Raw genomic sequence first — 14748 nt, 5'->3', positions numbered from 1 at the left:
GTGCTTTTTCTAGGAGCAAACCGCGCGGCCATAAATTGCAATCAACGATGGGGGATGCTCTAGCGATGTTTTATACGTTCAGCGAATTTCACGACCCCCTTTAACGCAAGAAAAATCGTAATTAAGCTCTGGGTTACCAAGATACGAACGATTTTCTGCCCCCCCCCCCTGCCCCAGTCACGCGTATTTCCTCCCCGTATTTAGAAGAAAATTATTTCTGGACTTGATGACGTGTTTTTATTTATCTCTGCTCGTAACAAGCTTCCTTATTTACCCTTCAATGGGCAGGGTCTAATTAATTTCAGGAATTTGTAACTTTATCTTCTGTGGGGGAATTTAAGTTTTACAAACAGAAGATAATGCGGGAGATCAAATTCCGTGGAAAGATTGTGGTATTGAATTATTTTTCAGTCTTTGTGTAAATAGAGCAATTAAATTTAACATTAATTTCCGTCCCTTATTCGAGTAATCTTCAATCTGATACTTAACGCCATCTCTATTGCAGTCTTAAGCACACTTATTTTTACCAAAAGTTAACGCAGACAGCGATTGAACTTGGAAAATAATTTCAAACTAAAATTTCAAGTGTCTTTCGACACCTAATAGGCAAAATAGTCGAATACCTGAATTGTTGAATGTTTCACATTTCCATAAAATAAAATTCCAAATCAGAAGTTTACATAAAAGTACAAAACGAATTATTCCAAGAAAGTTAGAGATACCGTCTGATGCTTGGGCAATGCTGTTAGAAAATAAATCAATTGGTGAATGTACTGACTCTGACAGCGAATAAATATTATTTTTGGTTAAACATTTGTTTATTATTATTTATCTGTTTAATTAAACAATATCTGTTCCTGTTTTTACAAGAAGTAGTCAAAGAAATGTACTTTCGAAAACATTAAACATTTATCAGAAAATGTTTCATAGTTACGTCCAAAAAATTCTTGAAAATTGCCTTTATTTTCAGCTGTCCCAGTGCTTTCCTCCCTTAATATCTGTTTTTTACAAAAATTTGTAAGAATATGTCATATTTTTTTCATAAACACGTTTGAAACAAAAAATATGTTTTAACATGAAAAATAAACATTATAAGTAATTCTCTTTCAAAAAAATAACAAGGAAAGCAAAGTGGTAACAACATAGTCTTCATGACTCATAACACTAAATTCTTCATTAATGATTGAAACCGTACTTTTATTGTTATTTACTGTTATATGTTATACTATTAGTACACATTAAAACATATCTATACGTATATGTAAATGTATCTTTTACGTATATTTTATACATTAAACAATACCTGTTCTACGTAGTTATGGTTTAAGCAACTAAACTATGAATATTATTAGTTTTTCAATATACTGTTTGTTTCTCAATTGTATCATGTTGAGCAATAATATCTTATTGATAAGGAATTAAAAAATTCATTATTTCATATTGAAAATACTTTTGATCAATGAACGGTTAATTCAAACATTAATTTCACATTAGACTCGTAATCAGCCACCCCGAGAACCATAATGTACTAATTTTTGTAAATCAAATCAAAGATCGATTTCATATTTTGTCAGCGTTTTGGCCACTTTTGCACACTGTTTAACGCAGAACTCACCGTATTTGAGTCCGCGCCAGTTTGAGGCAGGCTCCTGGTACTTGTAAGTCGGAAGGACGATCCTGGGCGGCGGTCTGGGCGCCGAAGGACACGGCTTGTAGACGACCATGCACCGTACGCACTTCCGGTTCGCGGGTGGAGCCGCTGGGACCGGATACGCCGACTGTATGTGAACGTACGCCATCGGGGTGGCGGACTGTGGCGAATAGTAATTCGTGTATCTCTTTCTGCGAGCCGGATCCTCCGCCACACGAGAGATCTCCCTTCTCACGTTCACACCAAACTGTTCGTTTGCAGATTTATCCGATTTTCTCGAGAAAGATTCTGCCCCGTTTCGATCCGTTATTCCGAATTCGTCGTGGCCGCCGTCACTTTTATTGCGTTCCAGGGCGATCGAGCGAAGACGCGCCGAAAGATCACCGGCCCCGGGCGATCGATCGAGAGATCCCTCGCGTCTTCCTCTTTCAAGGACCTTCCCGAGGTCCCGTTCTTTACGGCTTCCGAACGTTCCCGATATCTTCGCGGAAGGCTGGTCTGGCCCATGATCCACGCGAAAAAAAACATCTCGATTCTCCGGTATTCCATCCACTTCCACGGATTTCGAAACGGAATCGTCTTCCTCCTCGAGATTTTCTCTATTGTCGTTACGAACATTGGCGAACGCGCGTAATAAATAATCCTTCGCGTCCACGGTACGATCTTTGTTCCCGTAGTCCTCCGTGGAATAGAAATACTGTTCGAGCGGGTCTGGAGTCTCCGTAAGGAACCTCGGCTCCTCGTCGATCCTCAAATTGTTCTCGACTTCATTCATCGGTTCTCCATTCACCTCCCGCGAGAAATTCTCATCCGAGTCGCTCCTTTCACCGATCTCCGAACCATTCAACGCGCCACGGGTCTCGTCGTCGTTCGAAAACCGATTTTCGCCCTCCGAGGAACCGCCGTCGATCGTTTCGTCCGACGGAGTCGTCGAGTATGTCCCTAGATCGGTCCTCGACTGACGATCCTCCTCCTCGTCCCGGTTCCAAGCAGACACGGACGCGTCGATCGCGGCGAAATAGTCCGAGTCCCGCGCGATCGAGTCGATCGTTGGGGACCCGGAGGCAGAGGACTCGTCGCCGTCGGAGTCTGCCCTCCATCCAAGCAGAAACAGGGCCCCTACTCCGAGGGCCACGACGCCCCGGGTCCAGATTGACCTTCCTAGGTGCATTTCTACCCCATGCTCAGAGGATGCACTGGCTCGCTCCGCGCGTCTATCATCGCAGGACGCCAGGGACCTTCGAACTTTGATCTAGGCGGCGATCTAACGCGATCGTTTCACCGTCGATTCGCGTAGAGAGCTTTCACAGTCTTCGTGGGAGCTGGGGGACAGTATCACTCCAAGACTCGTCGTTCACTGTTTGATCGAGATCACACTGTCACTGTGCCTGTAAATCTTTGAGGACGTTTGGATCTTCGGATTTTTCCAGCGCGAATTGCTCGCCACGATTGTTGGAGGAGGATTTTCGCGACGTATGAAGGAGAAGGTGTACGAAAGATGGTCTCGGTAGGGATCGTTGGAGCGATCGCGAAGGGAACGCTTATGGCGGAAGAGAAAAAGAAGGAGGCTGGGTGAGCCCGTAGAACTCGTCCGCGGCGATCGACGAACCGCCAATTCCCCGAGGTTACGGCATCGAGGCGACTCGAAGGTTGAAACGTCCGAAAAGAAGTCGAGGGGGGAAAAAAGCGAGCACACGTGGACCACGACAGGAAGGGAATATATGTACCGGCTTCGACGGCGGCCCGAGAGACACTGGCTTGCTACCATTACCATTAGCTGCCTTTGCCCTCTCCTCTCTTCCTCTTCTTCTTCCTCCGTGGCTCGCTTCCTCCTCCTTCCTGCGGGAAACCCGAATCTCCGACGTGCTTGCTATGCGGGGCACGTGGGTGAGCGAGACTGGCTCTGGACCAAGGATATATCGCGGGAGGTGCTCCCGTTTTCCATCTCCTTCCTGTTTCGTAAGCGTCCATCTTTTACCAACGATTAACAATCACGCTTTTATTTGACTGCTTTCAGTTTTCTACTATCGAATCGGAGATTTTCTTTTCTCCTTTTTAGGTTATCGTACAGTTTCCCGTTCTGTGATAATGATAAACGTTTGTAACTTTCGACTTGCAGGTTAAGGTTGTTCGTTTGCTTGTACATAGTATACCTAGGTATTGCAAATTAAGTTTAGAAATAATTCAACGTTCTGTGATAGTAATAAAAGTTTGTTTGTAATTGCTGACTTGCAGGTTGAGGTTGTTCTTTTACTTATCCATAATATACTTAGATATTGGAAATTAATTTTCGGAATATTTCCCTCCATTTTGTACGACGTTCTGCCATCTTTCAGCCTCCTTTTGGCTCATCAAGTATCGTCAAGTTTCCTGTTCTGTGCTAATAATAAAAGTTTGTCTATTTTCTTTCAACTTCCACGTTAAGAAAAATCTACATATTTTAATGTGGGAATTTAATCGTGATTTGAATGCAATTGAAATTGCTTGGAAGAAGGTTATTTTGTTAACAAAGTACTGTATTGGTTCTTACGATTATAGGAGTTTAATTTTGCCATAAATGAAGAGTTGCCTTCGATTGGAGAAGGTATTAGGTGTGTAGAAAAGTTTTAGTCTTTTTTTAAAAATGTTCTTTTACCTATGTACAGTATACTTAGGTATTGCAAATTAATTTTCGAAATATTTCCCTCCATTTTGCACGGCTTTCTGCCATCTTTCGGGTTATCGTTAAGTTTTCCGTTCTAGAAATTTTAATGAGCTGCAAAAATGGAAATTTACCTCAAGTGTTGCAAATCTACTTAATTAACGCAATGTGCTAGCTAAAAGAAATTTTTAAATGCACACAGATAAAATAAGATGAAAATACTCAATGAACGTGTAAAGTCAATACATTAAAGTGCATAAAAACTATATTGAATCGAAGAAAAATTTTCGATATATTTTACTGTGAAAATTTAATCGCGATTTTTATATGATTAAAACTGCTTCTAACATTTATACCATCCAGAAAGAAAGTCATGTTATTGACAATGTATCCCACAAACAGTTTTTACGATTCCAGGAGTTTAATTTTGCCACAAACGATGAGTCTACGAACAAATCAACGAAAATTCTAAAATTCAAATTTCAATATTCTTGTGACATTACATATTTATTTAAAAATTTTGTGACCCTATGAAACAGGAAATATTTAAATCTACCATTTTTGTAGCACGAGTTAGTTTTATAACTAACAATAGAGGAGAAGTCGTATATAAAAAAGAGTATAAAATTGTTTTATAAATCTGAATCAAGAATTATTCAATTAACCAAGGAACTTACGGGTTATAAATAAATTTTCCATTTGTAACGTTCAGTGTTGATACTAGGAATGTAGGTCGCAGTCAGTTCTGCAATGCCTTCTTATCGATTGTTTAGTCGTTAGATAAGGAGGCTGTTTGCTAACTATGACAAGGACAGGTGTGTTTGGTAATGCTCGCGGAGGGGCAGGCAACAGATTTCTTTACAGTACAAGTCGTAACGATGTCGGTAATCTCACGGAAAAATTATAAAGAAAACACCGAACAGACGGATGCAATTTTTAATTTATGCAACCAGTTTTGAATTACTATTCTACTAAGCGTCTTTAAAACGCTATGAATTCTTCATGGCGCAATTTTACTTTCAAATATCCCGCGAGGATAGCTTGTCTGGGTGCTCTGATAACAATAAACAATTTCTTCACTGTTAACTCAAAAAATGAATAGAAAAGTGTGAATAATTATACAATTTTATTTTTTAAACACTAAGAATAACATTCAATTTTAATATAAATATCTTTAATTACATGCTTTTGAGTAAAAATTATAAAATTTTATTAAAACAGAAAGAAATTAAATTTTAAATTTTAATTTAAATTAAATTTTACAATTTGTTGAATGAATAAGCAATGATGTTTCATGAAAAAAATTGTGAAACAATGTTTTCGTGTAAAAGGCTCGAATTTTCGATGAAATTAAGTTGGAAAATTCATTTTATGTTAACAAATATAAATCATAATTAACGCATCTAGCTCTAATCGATCTCTTTCGCTCGTATTAGTGAAAATTAACGCTCGCGTGATTCACTTCCTCTCGGATTCTATCATCGACCTTAAAATTTATATTTACTTTCAGGATGGGTTATTACGGCGAAGCGATAAAACCAAATGTCAGAGAACGCTTCCTCAATGAACGCCATTCAAATGAGCAACAAAGACAAAGAGCAAGACTAGTCGAGAGTGAAGAGTCACTGGGGGAATAATAAAAATCTTTTTTACGATTAACTCTATTAGGATTAATAACTATATATCTTCTGAGCGACTCGAACCACTTCACAGTAAAATCGTAATTTATTACTAGTTACGCAAAACTAACGTTAAAAACAAAACAAGATGATGTAAAATAAACCAGGATATAATAAATATAGTAGAACCTTCGCTACATATACAGGGTGTTCGGCCACCTCTGGGAAAAAATTGTAATGGGAGACACTAGAGGCCAAAATAGATCGAAAATCAAGAATACCAATTTCTTGATGGAGGCTTCGTTAAAAAATGATTAACGTTTAAAGTTCCGCCAGTACTGAATTTTTTTCTCGAAAATGCGCAGGATTTTGGGGGTATGTCTATTCACCAAAAATGATTGTAATTGACCCTCGCAACAAAAAAAAAATTTTTTCAGAATGATTTCAAATTTTTTAATTTAATTTTTTAATAACTTTTTAACGAAGCTTCAGTCAAAACATTGATGAGAATCTCCCATTAAAATTTTTCCCAGGGATGGCCGAACACTCTGTATTAATAGGAAAACAAATCTAATCGTATTATTAATTAACAGAGAAATCACACGTTAACGACAGGTAGTCGATAAAAATATTTGCAATCTGAAAATCTAGCATTAATTTCACTATTAAAGGAATCGTAAAAGTTTCGGTCGAATTATACGCTCGTACGAGAATCTTGGGACCGATTTCTTTCATTGTCGAGCCTAACCATTCGCGGCACAAGTATTAATCATTTTTTTGCTTTCAGTAATTAATCGTTCGATCCACGTGCGCAACCGTTGCATATTTATAACGCGTCTTAATGGCGCATTACAAATGCACCTGGCGAGATCTTATTTCGTAAGATGTTCTTTTCGTTTCCTGTTTACATATTCCACGGCGAGCATAGTCGCATGGAGGTCGCGAGATATCGAACGTCAGTCGATATTCTCCCTGGAGGAACTCCCGTTAATTGCACGAGCGTTGGATCCCGCTCGGATTTCGCTTCCGGCATGTAGACAGGGAAGAATTTCAGCTGACGAACTGGCTGGAATGCGATGCGTCCGAAAGGAGATTCCGTCTGCTTAGGATAGACGGGAAAACCGCGTCACGCGTGTCTACGGACCTTATACATAGATCCTCCATTATGGATCATAGGCTTCATTGTCCCTCATACAATGCGGTGCATAAATATAACACCACCCAAATATGTTACTGCATTGGACTTTTGAGTTGGAATGCAAGAAATTTAATTGCACAACTTTGAAAAGTATGTTAAACAATGATTGTCATGTAAATATTAATGGAGTTACTTCTGCATAAAGGGTTAGGCAACTAAAAGAGCAACTCTCAGCTGTTGCATAGCAATAACACCAAACGGTAGGTGTGAAATATAATAATAACAATAATTACGATATTTTTTTAATTTTAGTAATTAAGTAGGCCCTTCTTTATTTGATATTAATTAAAAAATGCCACTCTGCATGTCATCAATAAGTATTTGATTTTCTTCTCGAAATTGATGACATATTGTAATTATTGAACTTTTTAATTTCGATATGTGAATAGGGATATTTTCGATATTTTTTTAAATTGTAGCATAATAAATAGAAATATTCAATAGTTCAATGTTGTGCTTGTTATTTTGCAGTATTCCCAATGGCAATGTCATTTACTGTAAGCGTTTTAAAAACACGTTGTAGAACTGATGCGCCGGTCACCAGTGACCATCATGTCAGAAAACGTGTTAACGAAACTCGTAAGAAAATGATCGTGGAAAATTTCAATACAATTTTCAAGTTTAATATACCTCGAGCTATTTAGGCTCAAATTAGTATAAAATATTTAAACTTCTTTGTACATATATGTATTGAGAAAAATGAACATCAAAAAAGGCAAACATTATTATTCCATTTACTTGAAATGCCTTTTATACCATAAAATGGTGAAATTTAGAAGAAATAATTTTTTCAATAGTAATATTATATAGATTGAAATATATATGAAATTTGAAATTTTTATCAAACGTTCTATTTAATAATTTCGTACTTTGAATCAAACTTAGAAAACTTTTAAAAGTCTTTTCACATATTTGGTAAAAATAATGTCAAAATCGACGCTGTATATTAAAAATTAAATAATATAAATTAAATAATATAAGAATAATATCTAGAAGTTTTCGATGACTTTGCCCACAAACAACGCGCTTATTAATACATTTCTCGTTTGAAAAGCTAAATAACCTTCCCAGGAATAAAATAAAGAAATATAGCTCCTACTATTATCGAACAAGTGTTTCTGATGTAAATATAAATTCAGCTCGTAAAATATAATGAGGGACGCCAAGGAATGATTAACGTTCGGATTCGCTGGCAGCCGGATTCTCTAGCAGGTTTTCAGAACCATTTTTCGCCTACTTCCACTCTTTGTTGACAATTACGCGACGTTTGGACATCGAGGAATTTCCGGCTTCGTACTTTATCGTAAACTATCGCCAGTTATTTTGTGGTTCTCGGTTTCCGTGTGCAAATCGACGAACTTGCTCCCCTAACAACAAATAGAAAGCTGGAAGGAATGTTCGAAAATATTTATTTCGCATTAAATAACGACTAACAGCTATCGTGGAAACTGAATTTACGAGCCAAAAGGCGAATTTCTCTCGCATCGTAAACAACATGGACGGAAAATTGTTCTTTCCTTTATTTTACGACTTTGTTCGACGCTGGGGCGAGGCACCTGTTCGAAACCACCTCGATAATCTCATAAATATTAATCTTGGCGAATTTTGTTTACTTTATCGTGCTCGAAAAATGTTCATTTAGCATAATTAGTTTAGTAGGAGACAGAGAACAACGATAGAGGTAATAGGATCTCGAAACAAGTGAAATACACGAGAAGTAGATTTTAATTTTTTCAAAGATCGTTGCACGATCACCGATAAACGTCAACGATCGAACGCTCGAACAAGAAGAATTTGCACAAGACCATAGATTCCCGATCGTAGTGATTCACCGTTGGTGATCGACGATCGAACGATTCCCCTTTGGTGTCGGTTACGAGCAGAGAATCGGAAATGGCGAACGCTGACACTCCCAGAGCAGCGCGTCACGAAAGAAAACCGGTGATTTTATGGGATATTCATGGTGACACAGGTGGCCTGGCTACGTGACGATGAGTATCTAGCGGCGGCCGATGAAACATAATGGACACACCGCGTGGGCACGGTTAGTTTTATAGAGCCCACACGTCCGGAATACAAAATCCTCGCTTTACTTCCGCGATGAGATCACCTGCGTCTCCTTTCTCGCTCGCGTGTTCGGCAACTCGTACGCAAAGGTTATGCGAACCTATGAATTACGGGCCGACCACACTCGAACGAGACACTCGACGACCATTAAGGCACACACTGTGTGGGAAAATCGTAACAAACACAACGCAATGAACCCTTTTAATCTCACACGATACTTAATTTTTACTTATTCTTACAGAAGTTGTACCACGGAAAAGGTATAAACTTGTTAAATTTGGGAGATTGTTTATTGTTATAAAATGAGACTATACTCGACAACAAGCCTTATACATATACTAAAATCAACACATTTTTAAATTCGAGAGGTATTCGTGGAACAAGTGTGTTCCTTTTTGTGGTTATTCCTTTTACGAACAAACTTAAATAAAATTAAATAGCATACGTTTGAAAAATGATTTGAAATAAAATAATACGTAATTCCATGCCCTACAATAACAAGTCTGACTCGTCTTATAAATACAATAAAATCAACATATTTTTAAATTCGAGGAGTATTCGTGACACAAAACTGTACTTTTTCGTGGACTTTTATGAACAAATTTAAACAAAATTAAATAATGTACGTTCGACAAATAATTTAAAATGAAACCGTAGGTCAAGGAATTGATATCCTGAACATCATGACTGTAACAATTTTATAGTCTACGATTAATATTGTCACTTCTCGATCTCGCGATCTGGTAATGCCAGTTTCGGACTCGTAGAGAGCATAGAACTTTGTTAATTCTAGATCGAATGATCGTCACACGATTCTTAATCAGACGTGCAGGTCTTCGATTAGCTCGAATGACAACATCGATTGAGTTCTATTAGTACGAATGCACGGAAAGAAAGATAAAACGCGAGAAAAATAGAAAAAGAAGCCAATCAGCGGGCAGGTGCATCAATATCACTCCAGAAGACAGAAGCTTGAACTACCCGCTCGGTTAACAAGATGGAGATAATTTTTATATCGTGTAAATACCGGTCGTACGAAAGCTGGGCTTGGCCGATCATACGATTCCATTAATAAGGAGGCGGGGTTCGTAGATATGGTTGATTTGTCTTCCAATATCTTACCAAAGTCGACTTGGGTGTATTAATTAAATTTCCCAATGCGCGTTTGATCGATACGTTCTCTTTAATTTAACTGAAATTAAATAAAAAACGTGAAAAATCTAAGTTTCCCACCATCGTCATTTTCAAATATTACTTTGGAGTTTTCGTCCTCGATAAAAAGCGAACGAAGAAAAAGATGTTCGGAAATTGAAACACGTCATCGCGATTTTTTTTAGCACTCATTCTGGTACACGCAACGCCTCCGTGAGTTTTTAGTTATAGAAAGCGATCCGCGTGACCAGTCGAATTGGACAGGCCTGGTTTAAATGATCTAAAACAGGCTCTCCTGGACAAGCATTACTAAAGAGTCTGACTAATAGATCCGGAACGAAACGGAGCCATTTATTATTAGGTCGAACGCGAGGTTTGCGAGCTTCAGCGTTATTTTTCAAGCACAGTGGAAATTGCTACGCACTATTTTGGAAATAATTACTGCGGGTACGAAAGAAGATTGTACAGTATGATCTATGCAACTTGTGCACCTCTGTAAATTCCAAAGTATGAGTTGCTCAAAAAAATTTTGTACAAAAATGTTGGATGGTTTGAAGAAGTATAGAGATTTGAAAGTTAAACATTATTTTTTTTAATGGAATATTATATTTCTTATATCAAAATATGAAACAATATCAAATTCTGAGTAAAAAAGTGTTGTTCTGTACTAGCCTTAAACCTAACAATGAGTAATTTCACTTTGTTTCTTGACAATTTTCACTGTCCTATAGAAATCTGTCGGATCTCCAATTTGATATTACGCGAAGAAAATTTTCAAGAAATAAAGTAACATTATCCATCAGTTATTAGGTTTATGCAGCACTTTCCTACTCAGAATTTGATATTCTTCCATATTTTGGTATAAAAAGTATACCTAGTATTTCATTTAAAAAAACAAAGTTGACCTTCACAATCTTCAAATTCACCTATAAAAAAGACAAATGCACTACATAGCGTACCCCTTCAAACAATGCAATTTTTTTTATAAAAAATTTGTTTGAGCAACGCATAAAGTGGAAGGTAATAGAGGAGCACAAGTTGCATAGACCACCCTGTATATTTGAACCGTTCCAACAGAATAAATTAATTGATAATCAAGAGGCACTATTGCAACATTTCGGGGAAAGTTTTCTCGACGGCGGATCGTCGTAATGGCGGCTGGTGCCCGGAGAAATTAGCGTTCGTTCGCGTAATGGGAGTTCGTTGGAGTAATTATATAGCTTCGTGTCGAATCGCGATTCCCCGGGCCGTCATTAATAAACTTATTGATAAATACGCCCGATGGACGTGCTTACATCCTCTCCCCTCTGTTTCCTCCCTGTTGCAGTCGCCCACGTGCATCTGCATTCCCGCTGGGCCGCGCCGATAATGCAAGTAATTACGCCTGCACGTACCGCGCCGTTATTAACAGCCGCGTTTGCATAAATCCGCGATCTACAAATCCGTCTTTTGTATATTGACGAACGGGCTAGCGAGCACACGCGTGCTCCCGCGATTATTTCCTTCTGATTAAGATACGAGCCCGCAGAGGATGCAATTAGACCAGACTTAGCATCCACGCGACGTATTAATGATCCTCGTTGCGACGCAATTTAAACCACCGACCTCTATGAAATCAATTACCGGCGACAGAATCGTCCGCTGGAATCCATCTACGTTTTTTACCTTCACTTTTTCGATAGACTTGCTTTTTTTTGCTCGACCCTCAAGGGGCCTTTCTACTTTAAGGGATTAAAAAAATCGAATTTTATTTGCATTTTCTTTTAGTATGTAGTCTTGAAAATATATTTACCAAATAGTAAACTGAAATTCGGAAAACTAACGAAGTTATAGGCTGCTGAAATGTACCACGCACAGGTATAAAACTTGGAAGCTGTTTTTCTCGAAACTACATTTTTGGACAAAGGCAATTTCCAAGAATTTTTTGGGCATAATTATGAAACTTTTTCTGTGGAAAGTAGCAAAAAGTTTCGTCAAACCCTTATGTTGTAAAAAAATGTGCAAATATCACTTTTCGTTTTACCATTTTACATAAGTCTCCCCCTTTAAAGCAACCTTGTTCAATTATATATAATTCAGTCAATTTTGATTATTTTCATTCGAAAAAAATTCTGAACATTAGTAAAATATAAATGAATATGTATGTAAAATTTCGAAATTAAGAAACGTATACTTTTTTTATAAAAAAAATCCCTAAAAAGACCAGACAAATGAAACTTTAGAATACCCCTTTAAGGGGGGAAACCACTGTGACATTTGAAAATAGAGGCAATTTTCAAGAATTTTTTGGGCGTAATTATGAAACTTTTTCTGATAAACATTTAGTGTCTTCGAAAGTACATTTCTTGAACTATTTCTTGTAAAACTTTCATATAAAAACATTAATTATTATAGCCATAATAGTAACCAGCATGAGAGGCCTCCAAAGTTAGAAACGGACGGATGTGTAATTTTGCACTGCAAGTTATGAAACGAGAGATCACGCAATTTTCTTAAAGTATAAAACAGTAGCTTCAGTTGTGCCAAAAAAAATTTCGATTTTGTTCAATCCGTTACAGTGGTTTCTCCCCTTAAGAGGGGACTTTCGTGTAGCAGCATTATACTGAAAGTTTCCTTTTTAATTTGTTTTGTAGCGAATTAAAAGTTCTAGGAATACAAAGAGAGAACCTTAAACTATACGAAAGTATTTTTTTAGTCCATTTTTGGTTCATAATTTACAATTTTTTTAATTATAGCATTTTGAAGAAAAAATTGTTATACGAAAGAAAAATTTCTTCTTCAAAATGCTACAGTTTTTTAAATTTTCCATATTTTTAGTTTAAAATAAGTTCAGTATCAACGAAACTAGCTTTAAGAAAATTTTTCGTTTGTTGCTTTCTGATCTCTATGATGGATACCAGACTGTACAGCAACTATGGTTACACCATCGGATAGGATTAAAAGACTTAATTACTATTTAATAAAACATAATAAAAAATGGACTAAAAAAATATTTTCGTATAGTTTAAGGGCCTTTCTTCGTGTTCCTAAAAGTCTAGTACAATAAAACTTTTAATTCTTTGCGAAAAAAATTAAAAAAGAAACTTTAATATAAAATAATATTTATATCAGAATTATAGTTTTGGAAAAAGGGTACGAGTTTTTGGTAAAGGACGACGCAAGTTCTATTTGTTGGAATCCCTCGTATTTGTGAAGCAAAGATCGACTAAACGGTCGAAACTGCGATCGTTTCGAAACGACGGTTAGGATTTCGTAAAATTAGACACTCGAGGAGCCTCCTGTAGCGATGAAGCGATCGAGGATCGATAGCGATTCTAAGGTCCGGTTTCTATAAGTGCGCCTGTTACGCCACGTTGGTCTTCCTTTTCGTTAACGAGCCATCGACGATCTCTGGAGAAGATCTCCGACACGTGGACTCGAATTAGCGCGCTCTGCTTTTTCATTATGACCTTCTAAAAGCACAAATTTGGCTCCATTACGAGACGTCTGGCACTCTCGTGCCCCCGAGTGTCTTGGCTCGCACTATACTATAGGGAGTCGTGAGACTGCTAATATAATCGCACGACGGCGCGAGAATTTTTCAAATAAATTTTTTAACGTTTTAACAATGCACGATTGAAATATCGAAAAATTTTCCACACGTATCCTTCATAAGTCACCTGACATTTTGCTCATCTGTCTTGGAAAATGCAAATTAAGGTTCAGTTTTCATTTAGTCATTTTAACTGTGCTACAAAGGGTATAGCCGAATAAGGGGGTCAAATGTGCCCCCAAACCGAATGGAACGAGCCACGGGTCATTCGATAGCAAAAAAAAAATAACCCCTGTGTGCAAATTTTTAACTTGAAATCTCGACCGTGGGGGTAGTAATGGGGTGAAAACGAAAATCATGTTTTTGAATTATTTCTCTTGACCTATTGAGTAAAAAAATGTAAAAAAATTCAGAAACATTTCGGGTACCGGGGCACATACTTTGGGAGATTTTCAGATTTTTTGATTGAAGAACCAGGTAGTGAAAAATAAAAAACAGCAAAAAATGCCGAAAAATGCCGATTATGTATTGAAGGAGGCCCGGAACTACTTTTATACTTTTACAGTAAACAGGTATTACTATTACTATTACTCTCAATTTTTTTCAGATTTTTCATTTTGGTGCGCCGCAGTGAAAAAAAATAAAAACCGAGTTTTTCCTCATTTTCTGCGTATTAGAGTAACTTACACGTTGAATTTTTATGCATCCTTCAATATATAAGTGTTTTGTAGACTGTTTAATGTTTCTACACTAAGCAGAATTACATAACAATTGAAACAAATAAAATAAAGCCAACCATTGGGTGTATATATCCTAAAAAATCAATGATATTTTCAACGGCGTCGATGGCGCAGCGTTAGAGTATCCGACTGCTGAACCGCTGGAAGT

The 14748-nt window shown here is 37.4% G+C and overlaps 2 protein-coding genes across 2 annotated transcripts in view; both read right to left on the bottom strand.

Moving 5' to 3' along the window:
• LOC122403219 (laminin subunit alpha-1) overlaps nt 1-14748 on the bottom strand; it is a 215255-nt gene that overhangs the window by 62803 nt on the left and 137704 nt on the right. The window lies entirely within an intron of this gene.
• On the bottom strand, nt 2-3383 carry LOC122403229 (dentin sialophosphoprotein-like). The gene is made up of 2 exons (XM_043406614.1): nt 1616-3383; nt 2-98 (listed from the first exon to the last, which is right to left on the bottom strand). Exons 1-2 carry the CDS (start codon nt 2820-2822, stop codon nt 79-81), a joined length of 1227 nt encoding a protein of 408 aa, XP_043262549.1. The 5' UTR covers nt 2823-3383; the 3' UTR covers nt 2-78.

This window comes from Colletes gigas, unplaced genomic scaffold, assembly GCF_013123115.1.
Source record: "Colletes gigas isolate AHSC1104 unplaced genomic scaffold, ASM1312311v1 Colletes_gigas_Sc00047, whole genome shotgun sequence".
Lineage (NCBI taxonomy): Eukaryota > Metazoa > Arthropoda > Insecta > Hymenoptera > Colletidae > Colletes > Colletes gigas.
Note: the sequence above shows the minus strand (reverse complement) of the source record. Positions and strands in the feature narration are given on the sequence as shown.

Coding starts and splice junctions, on each gene's coding strand:
- LOC122403229 (XM_043406614.1), bottom strand. CDS start 2,822: ATGCACCTAGGAAGGTCAATCTGGACCCGGGGCGTCGTGGCCCTCGGA. Junction 99..1,615: donor CTGGCGCGGACTCAAATACG/GTGAGTTCTGCG, acceptor CTTGCGTTAAAG/GGGGTCGTGAAATTCGCTGA.